Consider the following 14,834-nt stretch of genomic DNA (forward strand, 5'->3'; position numbering starts at 1 on the left):
CACATTGCAGGAATACTGATGCATGTTACCCCAACCACGTTCTCTAATAAAGAAAAAACAAAAACTTTAAAGTTCCAATTATTTTGCTATTTGAATCAAAGTCATTTTTATCTGTTATTCCACACACTTTTTCTGATACACAAGATAAGTCATGATGCAACCGCCACCGTGCTTTACAGTTTGATCAGAGATCCCTCAACAATGACAAAGTTTTTGTCATTGCTTTGCAAATCTTGACATATGCTAGAATATTTATTTCCCCTCCAAACTCAGCTACTTCACTTACTAGCATGTCTTTTTCTGTTAAGTCCAAAATTATTCATACCTACTCATACATTACTCTTACATATCAAAGTACTAAAGAAAAAAATTAATGAACTGGTCAGAACTTAATACATACCACTATTTCTAATTCACTATTGGCTCTGCTCGTTTAGTGCCTCACTAAATTATATTTTCACAATAAATATTATAAAAAATAGTACATTACATTCTTATCTACTGGTAACATAGCAAATAAAATTTGTGGCAAACCTTAAAAGAAAGCTGCATTATTAGAAATAATAAATATATGAATAATTATGTGTCACTGTTTGAACTAAGATATTCTTTAAAATGTATGTGAAAGGAATAAAATAGACAATAATCAAGAAATAGAGAGGAATTTAAAAAGTCTTGCTTCCTTTGCAGAATTAATAAGCCCTCAGATGGGCATATCTTCAAAATAATAATTCTTCTTTGGTCAAGCTGTTAAAATATTCAAATGTTCATATTTTTCAAAAAAAAAAAACAAAACAACAAATCTGTGTAATATTCCTTGAAAGGAAATCCAGTTTCTAATAAACTTTGGTTCCCTAACAAGAAGCTGCTTCATTCTGGAAAAACACAAGAATTACACGGCGGTGATCTACTTAAAGGGTAGCTGACGTAGAGATGATCCTGCAATATTTTATACTACGACCAAAGACTTTAATTTTAGTTTCATTAGAGCACAAGGCATTAATGTCTTTTGTCCCTAAGAGTATTTTCAGATGTGGATTTGTCTTTGTTTTCTTTTTGGGTAATGGATTCTTTCAGCCAATGTTGGCACAGGACTTGTTTTTACTGTAAATAATGACCCTCTCTAATCAGCTCCAGCCAGCATCTTCAAAACATCTTTTCCTTTTATTCTGGGGTTGATGCACTCACCTTTCACCAAATCACATTTATCTCTTGGACACAGAGTCTGTCTCTTTAATAAACTGCATTGTACCTGGAGATTTCTATACAGTTTACTCTTGATAATTATTGATTGAACAGATCAAGGCGTCACATTTGGGTGTCTAGAAATGTTACTCAAGGATGAATCAGACCTGTGAAGGTCTACAATTCTCTTCCTCATCTCATACAGAGTTTGATTTCTTTAAATTTTTTCATGACGTCACATTGAAGCAGTGTATGTTGCGCTTAAATGCAAGGTTTTTACCTGCACTCTATGAGGAGATTCAACCTTTTTTCTCAAACTAAACCTGTTTTAGTTCATTCAGGAAGCAGAAAGCAACATATTTGAAATGTTGCCTTAAATACAACCACAGGCTCTAATTAATTTAAATGCTGTGAACTAATTTATCAGAAGCTGAATCCAGTCCCAGGTTTTGCTATCATTGTTTGAAGATGTTACCACCTCATCTATGAATGGGGCAGAGATCATTTTTAAGGCAACAATGCAACCACCACTTCATATTGTGCCACTCTACAGTACCCAGGTTTCATCAGCTAATCTCCACCAAACGCCTCCCTATTTCCCTACTCAAAGCCAAACCAGTTACTTGCTCCATGTCTGAAGCTTTCTAAGCTGACAGCAGGAACACAGATCCTGACTCTAACAACTGGGCCTGTCACTTCCTGAATAGAGTTTGGCGTCTGAGATCCAAGACTGACACTTCGTAACATGTCCTCAGGCAGCTGCTGCCCCCTCACAGCGCTGCAGTGTTTCCAACTCACTGCTAGAGACACAAGAGACATATCTTCACTCAGAGGAGGGCTGAACGTGAATGGATGAAAATAAGAGGTAATGGTATAAGCGAAGACAGGAGAGAAGAAGGCTGGAGAAGATGGAAAGAGAAGGGTGGCTGTTTTGACTGCTTCAGCCCACGGGTAGCATGAGTCACCTCATTCTGCTCCACACATACAAGTCTGCCTCTAATTGTTTTCTTTCTACAAATATTAGCAGGATCTATGGGTGGAAAACAGCAACATTCTTCACAATTAAAACTGCTGAGTTGTTAATCAAATTATGAAAATTAAGTGTCAAAGGTGGTCAATGGTGTTTCTTAAAGGTTGTTTTTGTTCACTCAGATTCTCAGCAGATTTTTTACACAGACTGTTTGATCATCACAGCACCAAGAAGGTCAGGAAAACAAGGGAAAAAAGGAAAACTGAACTTCAGAAAAGAGTCATTGATGCTTGTCAGGACAGAAATAGTTACAAAACCATCTTTCTTATTTATAGAGCGATTCTGTACAAATGGAGGAAATTCGAGGTCATTGTTACCCTGAGTATGTGAGCTCCTATAACAAAGACTACTTCAAGATCAAGGCTTTTATTGTGGGAAGTCTGAAAGAACTCAATGTAACTTTTACATAACTGCGTCACATTGCCTAATGTTAATATTTGCAAGTTCACCAGTGGAAAGCGGAAACAATGGTGTGCATGACAAAGCCAGGGAATTTTTTTTATCATGCTCCCCAGACACATTTCTGCAGTATTTTAAGTTTGCAATGGATCACATGGACAAGGCAGGATGCTGCTTTATTAAACACTTTGTGATAAGACCAAAATAGAAAATTCTTTGGTTGAAATTTGATTTATTTTTTTTTTCATTAATTCTTAAGGGAGGGAAAACACCACATTCCAACTCAGGAACCGCATGCCATCTATTAACATCAGGCTGATGGCTTGGTCATGTTATGCTCCATCTGCTCAAGGACATATTATTATCATGGATGTATAACAGGTGGATCTGGCCTAACATGATGCCAGGCAACATTATTGGTGCTGCTGTGCATGTTAATATGTCAGATTTGTTTTTTTATCTACAGGGTAATATGTAGATAAAAGTCAGTGTCACTTCTAATTTGCCAAACTGGACTAATTTGACAAAAATTTAAAAAAATAAAAACATTATTTCATTTAAGTGACATCTCCAAAATATAAGAGACATGTGATCTTCTTGAGATTTTTAAAAACATGTCAAAGTTTCTCTGAATGAGTGTGAAATTATCCTTTCTAAAACCAAACTCCAGTCATGAGATAATATGTGCAGAGCAACAAATTGTTTCTAAAAGGCAGAATAGGGGGAATGCTGTGGTGGCGTAGGGGATAGCATGACCCACGTTTGGAGGCCTCGAGTCCTCGTCGCGGGTTCGATTCCCGGACCCGGCAATATTTGCCGCATGTCTTCCCCCTTTCCTGTCAGCCTACTTTCACTAGAGCCCACAAAAGACCCCCTGGAGGGCAGAAAAAAAGCTAAATATATATTTTTATGAACAGTATATTTTTAATATAACACTATAATGTTACCAAAATTCTAACTTTGATTGGCTGACCTGTCCCTTCTGATGTCTCCAATCTGGCAAATGAAATGATCCTATTGAACTGGGCTCTGCTCTGGACAGAAAGAACCAAAAAGCTTGAGAAGAGACTTTTCCCAAGTGAGTTATACTCAGACCTAATCGCCTTGTAAGTTTGCATCGTAGCTTTGCTACACTTGCCTAATTTTGTGTAAATGTCCTGCAGGATTTCTGCTTTGTATTTCCTTTACGTCTTGAACATGAATTCTGTTTGACTTTGTTACTTAATTGAAGAATAATCCCTTCATATTAAGCCCAGTTCTTAACCCACAAAGTTGTGCCTGTTTTGACATTTTCCCCTCGATATAAAACCTCCCTTTAATCTGTCGTTGTAGAGTAGAAAAAGTGGAAGGGAAAACCTTTTATTTTAAAGAAAACTGTTCAGGAATTGCAAGAAGCATTTAGTTTAGCCTCAATTGAATGAATGAAGTCACAACAGATGAAGTTAGTGAAGGTTTATAAAGTAGCTGTAAACTCGTATGTAATGTTAAGTCATTTTTCCTCTTTTGTTAAGCGACCAAATATTTTATTTTCTACTTTTAATGGTAAACCTTAAGCTAATTGTTTACATAAGTGTAACAAATAGCAATCATCAAATTTAAAACAATATAAAGTTGTAAATTTTCAATGCTGTAAAGCCTTATTTTTGCCTTCAGGTATGCCACATAACTACATTCTTTTAATATACGCAGGGATATACTGAATACTAATGTGTACAGCTGTACTCTCCAGAGTTCACATTCAGTCAGACTCGCTTATGGATCGCTCTAGCTAAATGGGAACTATGCCAATAAACTGATTAAAACCCAAAGTGCAGGACACATGCCAAACAACAACTGTAAATGCAGTAGAACAGAGAAATGTAACAGCAAACACACATGGTATGTTAACGGTGCACAAGATATTTACACAAGACTATTAAAAAGTCAATATTTTTGGTCTCTGATATTAAATCACTCAGCTTTTCTTGGTTTAAGTCAATTAGGATCAACAAAAACAATTATCTCAAAATTCCTCCTCACAGAACCGCTGCAACAGAGTCAAGTTTGTAAGGAGCCTTCCTCGCACACACCTTTTCAGCGCAGCCCACAAAATTCTAGTTTTGTGACCTAAGACATTTATTTTCTTGTGCTTAGTCAAATTTTCAACTAATTTAGTGGTTTGCGTCAAGTCATTGCCTGGTTAGAAGACTCGGTTTTGCTCAAGATGTCTTCAAATGTTCCTTCAATATCGCTGCATAATGCTCTTTCTTTGAAAACCTCAGCTACAGTTACACATAAATATTCCAGTATGTCAACACTTTTTAAAACATTCACCACCAACAACTGTGCCACATTTAAATTAACTTAGATTGCCATTCTTTTCATTTTGGTGCACACTTTGAACTTCAGGAAATAATCTTTTGCCACAGACAGGAAAATGCTCAGTGAAGCAGTTAAAGTGTCAACAAAACATTTTAATCTCTGTCCTCTGGCTACAATTTCTAGATGTCTGAGGGAAATTCAGAATAATAATATGCAAATAGCAATGCACATTATTGTTTGAATTTTTTTCAAATAATAATATGCAGATTGAAGTGCCACGGGAATGTCTTGCCAACATGCCGTTCAGGAAGGAGATGAGCTCTGAGTCCCAGAAACCAACAAACTCTGATGCAAATTGTCCGTATCAAACCCAGACAAAAGGAAAAAGACCTTGTGGAGATGCAAAAGTTAAATCCAGTACCAAATTGGAGACTTGAGGAAATATATCTAAAACATTTCACTTTGATGCAAGTCATAGAGTTAAAAAAGGCAACTATTTAAAATAAAGGAAACATACTGTATGTAAACGTCTGGATTATAAATGTTTTTTAAAAAATCTTTGAATTTTTTTAAAAGTTATTTCTCTGGTTATACTGGCATTTAGCAAATATAAATCATTTTGTCCTATAGCAGAAAAAGTTTAGTTTTAATTCATGTCTCATGTTTACAACCACTGTGCAATGGAGTTCACTAATGCATCTATTATTTTTTCTTTTGCCTTAACATCTTTTTTTGTGATATCCTCTGACAAAAATTGGTTTATCTGACATCTTTTTCAGGACCAGTTTGTCACCTGGGTATCTCATTGGTTATGGCTGTAATAAGTGGACATTACACCATGTTTCAGGTGAAGAGAGTTGCCGGAAATGCAGACTGCACAGTCCAGGTGTTTCAAATAGGCAGCCTTACACACATAACAATAAGGTTACATAACTTGCTTCCAGGGTGACGCTCAGAGGCTATTTCTCCCCCTGGTCTGAAAGCGGTCTATTGATATCTGAGATTCTCCAGCTCAGTTCTGGTTCTTCTCCATCTGTTTCCTGCACACAGACAGGATGTTAGTCTAACACACCATGATAACATGACTGTTGAGGTATAGCCTGCAACAAGTCCATTAAACTATTATGCAGCAGAGTGAAGTGGAAGGGGACCTAACAGGGTACTGGATGTCCCTGCTTCCCCAGTTTAAGTCTGTCTAGCTATCACTGAAAGTAGAGAGAGCTCCTTATGAAACACGGTGAAGGAATGGCGTCAAGGTCGTTTGGGGGTAAACACATCTCCCAAAAAAACAAAACAAAAAAAAACATAATAAATAAATAAAAAGCCCAAATCCTATTCTCCTTCCTCACAACACGTGACCCCAAGGGACGAGCAGTTGACTTTTATTAATGCACAGAGTGTGTGCTCAGCGGACAGCCTTCTGCTCATAATCAATAACTCTCTGCGCTCTCCCAGTAATGTGGCCATGACGTCTCCATCCAGAGGATACGCGTTAATTTATGCCTGAGCGGTGGTCTCAGCAGCTGAGGTCCGCCTGTGCAATGCAACGTGATGCGATCTCAGAACTGATACACGTGCTGGCACCTCGCAAAAACAACATCAACAATCCCCATTCTGTCATGAGCGAGACACAGTTCAACACATCGCAGTCCTCAGTAACGTGAGGAGCGTCTGTAAGTTAATGCAGAGGGGAAATAGTTAAGACAATGTGAGAACTCTCCATTTCTGAGTTTGTTTCCGCTCAGATCAGTTTCAGGTGTTGGACGATGCACCTGCTCGCTGCGCTGCACTTTATGAATCAAAATCCACTTTACCTGGTAGCACAGTAAACTCTGCGGGTCGTTCCCGGACACGCTCATGGCTCCTGAGTTCACACTGCCGGCGTTCACTGAGTGGAAAGGTGACACTTTCACTGAGTCAGACTGCCGTCCGCCGCCGTCTCACAGGACGACCAGAAGGAGCGGTCACGGGCTTTATGCGGCCGCCGCTTTTGCCACCCCGCACATGTTGACAAATGACATCTCTTTCACATGACGAGGGAAATTATTATTTTGTCTCCCTCTGTTAAGTGATGATCTCCGAGCCGCGCCTCCAGTTCCCCTCCCCTCCTGTCCTGCCTGACAGAGCAGGATGCAGACAGCATCACTGCGCCCTGAGCCAATCAGAGCGCTGAGACACTGCTGCTAACCAGTAAAGCCAATAAGTCCATACAGCAGCTTCATCGTACACAGTGTTCACTTTAAAAGCTTCAGCGTGTCCGCTGCTGGATTGCCTCCTAAACCTAATAACTTAGAAACAAAGGCATTTATGTCCATGAATCTGGAATCGGTTGTCACAAAGCCATGAGGCTTTGACCAGGTGAACTGCAGTGAGAGTTATCCAGATAAGGAGAAAACATTGAACACCATTAAGCCTTCCTAAGAGCTGCCCATTTACCAAGTCCAGAACTACATTGATGACTCATCACAGTTAAGCTCTGTGTTCATAATTTCAGGAATCTGGGATAAAAGGTTATCTATGGTAAGATCCCAAGGTCAAAACCACTTCAGATCAAAAAGAGCACGAAGGCCCTGCATACAGCCAAAAAGTCTCGGTGGTCCCAAAGACTTTTGGAAAAATATTCTGTGGACGAGGGAAAAAAACGTGACATTTTTTTGTAAGGTTTGTGTCCTGATAATATATGGAGAAATACACAACACATCACACAAAAACATTACAAAATTCAAACATGTTGGTGGTAGTGGGTTGTTCTGAGGCTGCTTTGCTGAGTCACAACCCTGATATGACCTGACACATTTGATAGAACCATGCATTTCAGAGTTATGTAGCAGAACAATGGTCCAAAGTCAACTAACAAGTTCATGTTTAAATAACAAAAAGTAAAGAGTGAAAATTTAAGTTCCAGTTGAAGTCCAAACCTGATGCAGGCTGAGATATTAGTCCAGAAATCCCTCCAATATGGCTAAATTTGTCATTATCTCCAGGTGTTTGGGTTTTGGTTTTCTTCTATGGTTGTTTTTTTTATCCTTGATTATTCATGTCAGTTTCAGCCTTGCTATTTCAGTTCATTCTTTTGTATTTGGTTTCTCAGTTTTATTCTTACATTTTTTTGTGGATCTGAATTTAATTTTCTTTAATTACTGTCAGACTTCTTTGGTTTTGTTGTTCATTTATGTTCTCTTCAGTTTCCCTCAGCCTGCATGGTTTGCCCTCTTTCACAGCTGCAACCTGTTTCCAATCAGCCACCTGCCTCTTGCTAGTAATCAAGCTCTCCACTTTCTGCAAGGTCATCCGGTTTTCCCTACTTCTCTGATCATTGTAGGGCTATAGGTTTGTAATCATGGCTGTAAAATATCAAAGTTCATGATGCACTCAAAGCTACTATAATTTGACTTAAAACCTCATACCATTTTAGAGTTAGCAGCTAACCTAGCATGTTTGTTTTTGAACGGTGGAGAGCAGCAGCTAATTGGGAAAATGAATATTAAGTCTAAAACATAACATGATATCAGCCAAAATATAATCTTGAAAAGATGCTAAACTGCTCCTTTTTATATGAATTAAAGCACTACACAGTTTTGTAGACATGTGGCACCCAGTAAAACAAACGCCTTGCTGTAGCATCATCTCATCTTGAACAGGACAATAGTCAAACATGACAACATTCCTTCAAATATATTCAAAAGCACGGCAGCTGGTGTTATTTCATTAAATTTACAGCTAAGACATATTCAATACAAGACATTTAAAGAATGTACCAACTTTACTCTAGATATGTTGTCCTTTATTTTTATTAAAGCCTTCACTGTAAATAAAGTCTTACAGAAGATACTGATTAAGGATTTACACTGACAACAAAATGGAAAGCAGTCAGCAAGATGTGAGACATAGGTAAAAGAGAATCTGATTTATCTTATTTCTTGAAGGGAAATAATCATAACTCATAAATGTATTTCAATATTTTCAAATTCCATGGAGATAAATTTATATTTAGCAGCCCAAACTGTGTTAAATCCTACCTCACAATTTCATGGGACAGATGATTTCGCCTGTCTGAACTGCTTGTTGCTCTGTGGGGGGAAATGAAGTCACAATATTCTGGCTAATTGCTCTACATGAAATGCTGTATATTTGGAAAAGGTAAAGCAATGTTAAGATGTGTGCAAGGCTAATTTCTTATGTTTCATAAATCTGCAATATATCATTTTAACCCATAAACTTAATTTTAGAAATCCTGATAAAAAAAGCTGTGTTACTATGAAAAATATTTTAATGACATCAGTTATTAAGGCGATTAGCAGTACAGCTCAAAGTAATTTTTATGTGCTATGATGTAATGAATAAAAATATTTGATAAAACCTTGATTGTAGAAGTCAACTCCAGAATTAAAATGTCTATAAAAAGAAAAAAGGGAAACAAACAAAACCCCAACAATAATACTTTTCTGCGATACCTAACTAAATATAGACGTATAGAAATTCCGAGTTCATGCAGCAAAAATATTTGCCAAACAAGTTCTTTGATCCACAACAGGAAACCAGACAGAACTCATTCTAAAGCCTCGATCGCCCCCTTGTGGCGAGACGCAACTTAGTTCAAAACAGATTTATGTGTTAAAGAAAGTGAGTATTTTGCTAATATCGACAATGACGTCACGTTTTTTGACAGAAAAAAAGATGAAATAATAACAAAACATATTTAAAACAGGAATGCCAGTCTACTGTATCCATGTATTATTTTGTATTTGAACTCAATACTTGGGTATGCTTTGCATGAATTACTGCATCAGTGCTTTGTGAAATGGAGGTGATCAGCCTCTGATTTTGCTGAGAGGTTTCTTTATTTGCGACCTTCAGGTGTTTCTCTTGGGGTTCAGGTCAGACCAGTTCTCTGGTCAATAAAGAATAGTAACACCGAGGTCAATGAACCAGCATCTGGTACCTTTGGCAGTGAGGACAGGAGCCAAGTCCTGCTCTGGAAAACAAAGTCAACATCTCCATAAAGCTTATCAGCAAAAGGAAGCTTGAAGTGCTCTAAAATTTCCTGGTAGATGGTTCTGCTGAATTTCTACATCAGAAAACATCAGGTGGACCATAATCATCCCCATAATGTTAATAAGCCATAATCATCAAACATAAATGTAATATTTAAAATATTTCATTCTGTGTGTTATGAATCACCTTTTGACCTGTATTACTGATATAAATAAACCTTTGATTATATTCTTATTAGTGGGATTCCTAAATTGATCTGGGCAGATTCCCTTTCTCTTTTTGCCTCAGTGTAATGGAAGGAAGTGTGCAATATTTCACAGGAGCCATTTACTGGTCCTTTGTTCTAAGTATTTGGATGTTGATGGTACTTTATTGACAGCTGATCAGATGCTGCTGATGATGTTTTTATAAGAATGACTTTGACATATTCTATTCTATTCTATTTTATTCTGGACATTGTAATGCCTTTAAATGCCCAGCAGATGGTAATAAAGGAAAAATAACACATTAAGGTCAATCACCAGCTACTACAGGAAGTAAATAAAATATGAAAGTTCTAATAGGTTACACCAGCATCTTTATCACTCACTGATCTGCAATAGATTTAGCACTTTTAAAATCAAAGAGTAAATGAGAACAGGCATCTTAGCCACCTTTATAAGGAATACAGACATGGAAAAAATGCACAGATCCAAGTTATGCATTGCTGGAGGTATTCAGTGTTTAAGTGGACAGGTCGACAGAAACAGGTACAACTAGGGAGGATTTCAGTCTTACAACAGGTGGATATCTTGATCATGACCCCTTAACTTTATTAAGTACTTTATTCCACCCATATTAAAAGCAACTCTTTGTAGCAGTTAAAGGTCACAGTGATCATCAAACGGATAAATATCAGTCGAAGGAAAACTAATTCGAAGGTAATGATATTTCAAGTTGCTGGGATGACCTTTGACTTCAGATGACTTAACACTTTGAGAGTTCCTACTAAATGACAGTAGAAAAAAAACACCTGGAGATGATATGTTATAAGAAGTGGATACTTTCTATCATTGTCAAATGCTTACAAGGACAAGGACTTGCTGCAAAGTCAACAACTTGATGCATTCATCTGGGCCTGTGATTATGACAAATTATAGTGTTTAATCATTTTGATTTAACTTGAGCATCTTTAATTAGATCTGAAGCCAAGTACAAAAACTAAATTGTATTGGAGCAAATGTAAAATTGCTTGTTTTGCAAAGTGGCTTAAGTTAACACTAATTTGGTTTTCCAAGTAATTAGCACCTTAGCCAAAAGTCAAGTTTTTCCAGGTGTGGCTTGTTGGGATGTATCTAATTGTTTTATTGTTATCACCCACATCTTTAATTAGTAAAAGATACACACAATAAAAACAAATATCCATGGAAAAAATACTTTATTAATACACTTATGATTTATATCAACATTTATAGACAAAATATGTACATCAAACATCTCTCTTTAGGTCCCAAAATATAAAACCTTAAGTACCTCACTTTCTATAGAAAACTAGTCTTCTGGTAAAACTTACATTCACTTCACCCCTTCCTCAGATCTTTGACTCCAGGTTTAATACATTGTACAGAGAATAAACATCTGCAGTTTATCAGCTTCTCACAAGTAAAAGGCAACAGCAAGAACAAACACCGGGTTTGACTTGAGCAGAAAACACGTTGAGTACGCAGACCAGGTCCAGCACGGTGCTACAGAATGTACACTTTCTGAGTACACAACATTGTGCACACGCTGCAATCCCTCCGGCTGCCTGAGAGAGCAGAGTGCAAGCACAGGTATCAAAAATAGAAATATACAAGAAGTCTATGAACAATAATTACAGAAATCCCTCTCAGTTCATCAACACAAAAACAAGACATGTCACTAATTTTGGCCATGTAGTGGCCTATCCCTTCATCCACTAAGGCCATCTCATTACTCATTCTATACACACTTCAGAACTTCTGGGTGTTTAAAGTCATCAATATCAAGTTGAGAAAGGGCATTTTAGTGAACAAAATGGTGAACAAAAGACATAGGCAACAAACTTTGGGTGATTAATTACCACTATTTTGGTGCAAAACGTCTTTAAAGTAAAGTACAACATGGCAATTCTTTGTCACAACAGCTACATAGAGAGATGGATAGTTGTAGGCTTTTACATTTCCACAGCAGCATCTTAAAGACTTCTTTCTTTACATTCAACCAATATGTATGTATGTGCAGGGCAGTTCGGGTTCAAACAGTACATCTGTAAATGAGGAAAACCACTGAGCTTTAAACATTCAGCCAGAGTTTTGCATTCCTCCCAGTGTGAATGGGTACTATCTGACCTCCGGATGAGGAAAGGAGAAGATGAATGATTATAGATTAGATTACAAACAGCTCAGTCATGTCGTCCACTTGTTGACAGTGGCCATTAGAAAAGGCATTGTCCCTTCGCCTGTTCCTTCATTCCTCATTCTTTGGTTTCCAGGTTGAGGGGTGGTACCTGCTTTAGTGCCTGAAGGAGAGCAGGGGAGTCCATGGGGGTCTGAGATAGGACTGGGGCAGGAGAGCCTCCTCTGGGAGACAACACAAGCGGAGGTGGTGGTCTGTCGCCAGACATGGTGGGTGAGGAGCCTCCCATGCCGGGGTAGAGCATAGGCACTGCTCCAGGATACCAGCATTTCTCCAGCATTGGTAGGTAGGCCGCAGCTAAAGGGGGGATGAGGTAGAATGGCATGCAGAGAGGATGAGGAGGGGGAGGTGGGTGGGTGGGGGACGTGCTCATGTAACTACCATAACCACTGGAGGATGATGAAATCGATGACTCTCCACTTGAGAGCACCTCATCCTCAGAAGACTCCACACGGGGTCGCTTGTGGCGCGGCTCATCGTCCTCCTGCTTGATGGCAGAGCTCTGCCTGTCTCCCAGCGGTCGCTTCTGCTGGCTGTCATGACCATAATAATCAGAGTGTCCCTGCAGTGCCCCCACTTCAGTCTTCTCCAGCTCCCCCCCATAGCCACTGTCTGTGTCTGTGTCACTTCCACTCTGCTCGCCACTCGCTGGTGCGTATGCCCGCTGGATAACTGGCACGCAGTTCCTCCCATAGCCCTCAGTGGGCTTAGGGGGCAAGGTGGTGGCCATCTCCTTGTGAGGCTGGCGCTGGTGGTAGGCCGGAACCTCTTCGGGTTGGGGGCTGTGAGGGGTGCAAGGTCTAGCCGGATTCTGCAGCACTTCAGCAGCCAGTTTGTGAAGATGGCCGATGAGATGAGTTGGAGTCAGGTCTCCATCAGCCTCATGATTGGCTAGATACTGGAGAATCTCCTTGGCACACATGTGGAAACCAGAGCGAAACATCTCCTCTGACTTCTCCTGGCTAACAGTGGGTTGCTCTGTAAAAAAATATAATTCAAGAAAACCCATGTGAGCAAATCTGCAAGAAACTGTAATTTTCGTTTAGTTGGGAATGATAAATTGTCCTAATGTCTGCACAATGCCACCTTTATACATTTGTTTGACGTATTATCTTCCGCATGTATGCAAATGTCTGTCGCTCACCGATTTGCATGCCACTCTGCAGAGAAAGGATCTTCTGCTGCTGCTGCTCCAGAAGAGAGGTGAGGGCTTTCACATGTTTGAGCGTGAGCTCTAAAACCACAGCCTTCTCCAGATGGCCCAGAGTCTGTGGAAGACACGCAAAGTCAGCACATCTTAACCGCTTATTCGAAACAGAGGCTAAGCTGCACAACTCCTGGGCATAAGGCTTCTTCTACTCTCCCACTTTCACAGCAATTCAGCCATAAGGCTGAGGAGATTCTCACGTCATTTATTGAATTTTGTTTTATAGCACATTGGCAACATGTTATAATAGGACACAGCATAATTGGGCAGCAGCCAAGTTTTGCGCGCTGCTGACGCACAGCTGTAATACCGCTGAACAACCACTAGATGGTGCATTCTACTCAACATTTGTGCATCCCATTCCCATTCTCAGTTGAAGCCACTTCAGTATGAACTTACTGTGAGTTTCAGATGTTCGGGTAATAAATCTTTCAGCTGAGCGATGCATTCGTTTATCCGATCGCGCCTTTTCTTCTCGATGAGTCTGTGGGGCAGCTTGTAGGTGTCCTACGAGAAATAAACACAGGCGTTGCGTAAATCCTTTGTGTTTGCAGGGAGTTACACCCATAGGGAGGAATCCAGGAGTTATGTCACAGCAGAAATTGGGTCAACCATTTATGGGAACTGCTGCTACTCTAATTTCTTCCTTGTAGATTACGTGCAACAAGCTCTGCGGTCGGGTCGTAACAAGTTTGCAACAAGTAATAAAGTGAATAGATATAACAGAAAAAAAAACACAAACCTTGCTCTCTTCTCCCCTTTTTATCCCTCTTCTAGGCTTATAAACATACATTTGGAAATCCATCCTAAAGAAACAAATAGAGCGTACCCGTGAGGAATCTGGGAACAATTTAAGGGTAAAGGTGTCACCGTTTAGGAAGAAGTGTAACTTACCCCTGCACGTCTGACAGATCAGGCTGGTGTTTGGAGAGAGGAGGCGGTTGCTCGCTTGGGACTCGCTCCATTCTTTGTTCGGGTCCAAATATACGTATATAAATGTATCACCAATTCAGCCACAAACAAACACGCATTTATTTACGAGCAGAGTGAAGTACGCTAAAGCGCATCAAAAATGTTTCCGAAAATGTTTTAAGAATGTGTCATATTTAGAGCAGCTCTTATTGTAAGCGCTATCTGAGGTGCGTTCAGGTTAAGTCCATGTAAATTCCACGCTGTGGTCCCGCCGCAGGAGGAAGTCCACCCTCTCCTAGTGGCGCGTCGGGAAAGTGGGGGAGTACGGAGCGACGAGTTAAATAAACTCTCTGACTCTCCACTCGGTCTGACCTACCTCTGTCACATGAG

The 14,834-nt window shown here is 39.4% G+C and overlaps 2 protein-coding genes across 4 annotated transcripts in view; both read right to left on the bottom strand.

Moving 5' to 3' along the window:
- slc4a8 (solute carrier family 4 member 8) overlaps nt 1-7,023 on the bottom strand; it is a 41,521-nt gene extending 34,498 nt beyond the window's left edge. For all 3 annotated transcript variants that reach the window (XR_003593624.1, XM_028003096.1, XM_028003095.1), the window contains exon 1: nt 6,730-7,023. Coding sequence is in view for 2 of the 3 variants with exons in the window: in XM_028003096.1 (XP_027858897.1) it covers nt 6,730-6,774 (45 nt within the window). In the remaining variant the exon portion in view is untranslated. The remainder of the gene's footprint in view (nt 1-6,729) is intronic.
- Nucleotides 7,024-11,310: 4,287 nt separating this feature from the next.
- On the bottom strand, nt 11,311-14,834 carry LOC114135480 (class E basic helix-loop-helix protein 40-like). Its single transcript, XM_028002800.1, has 5 exons — nt 14,427-14,834; nt 14,275-14,338; nt 13,932-14,039; nt 13,470-13,593; nt 11,311-13,303 (listed from the first exon to the last, which is right to left on the bottom strand). Exons 1-5 carry the CDS (start codon nt 14,495-14,497, stop codon nt 12,384-12,386), a joined length of 1,287 nt encoding a protein of 428 aa, XP_027858601.1. The 5' UTR covers nt 14,498-14,834; the 3' UTR covers nt 11,311-12,383.

Source organism: Xiphophorus couchianus, chromosome 20 (assembly GCF_001444195.1).
Source record: "Xiphophorus couchianus chromosome 20, X_couchianus-1.0, whole genome shotgun sequence".
Lineage (NCBI taxonomy): Eukaryota > Metazoa > Chordata > Actinopteri > Cyprinodontiformes > Poeciliidae > Xiphophorus > Xiphophorus couchianus.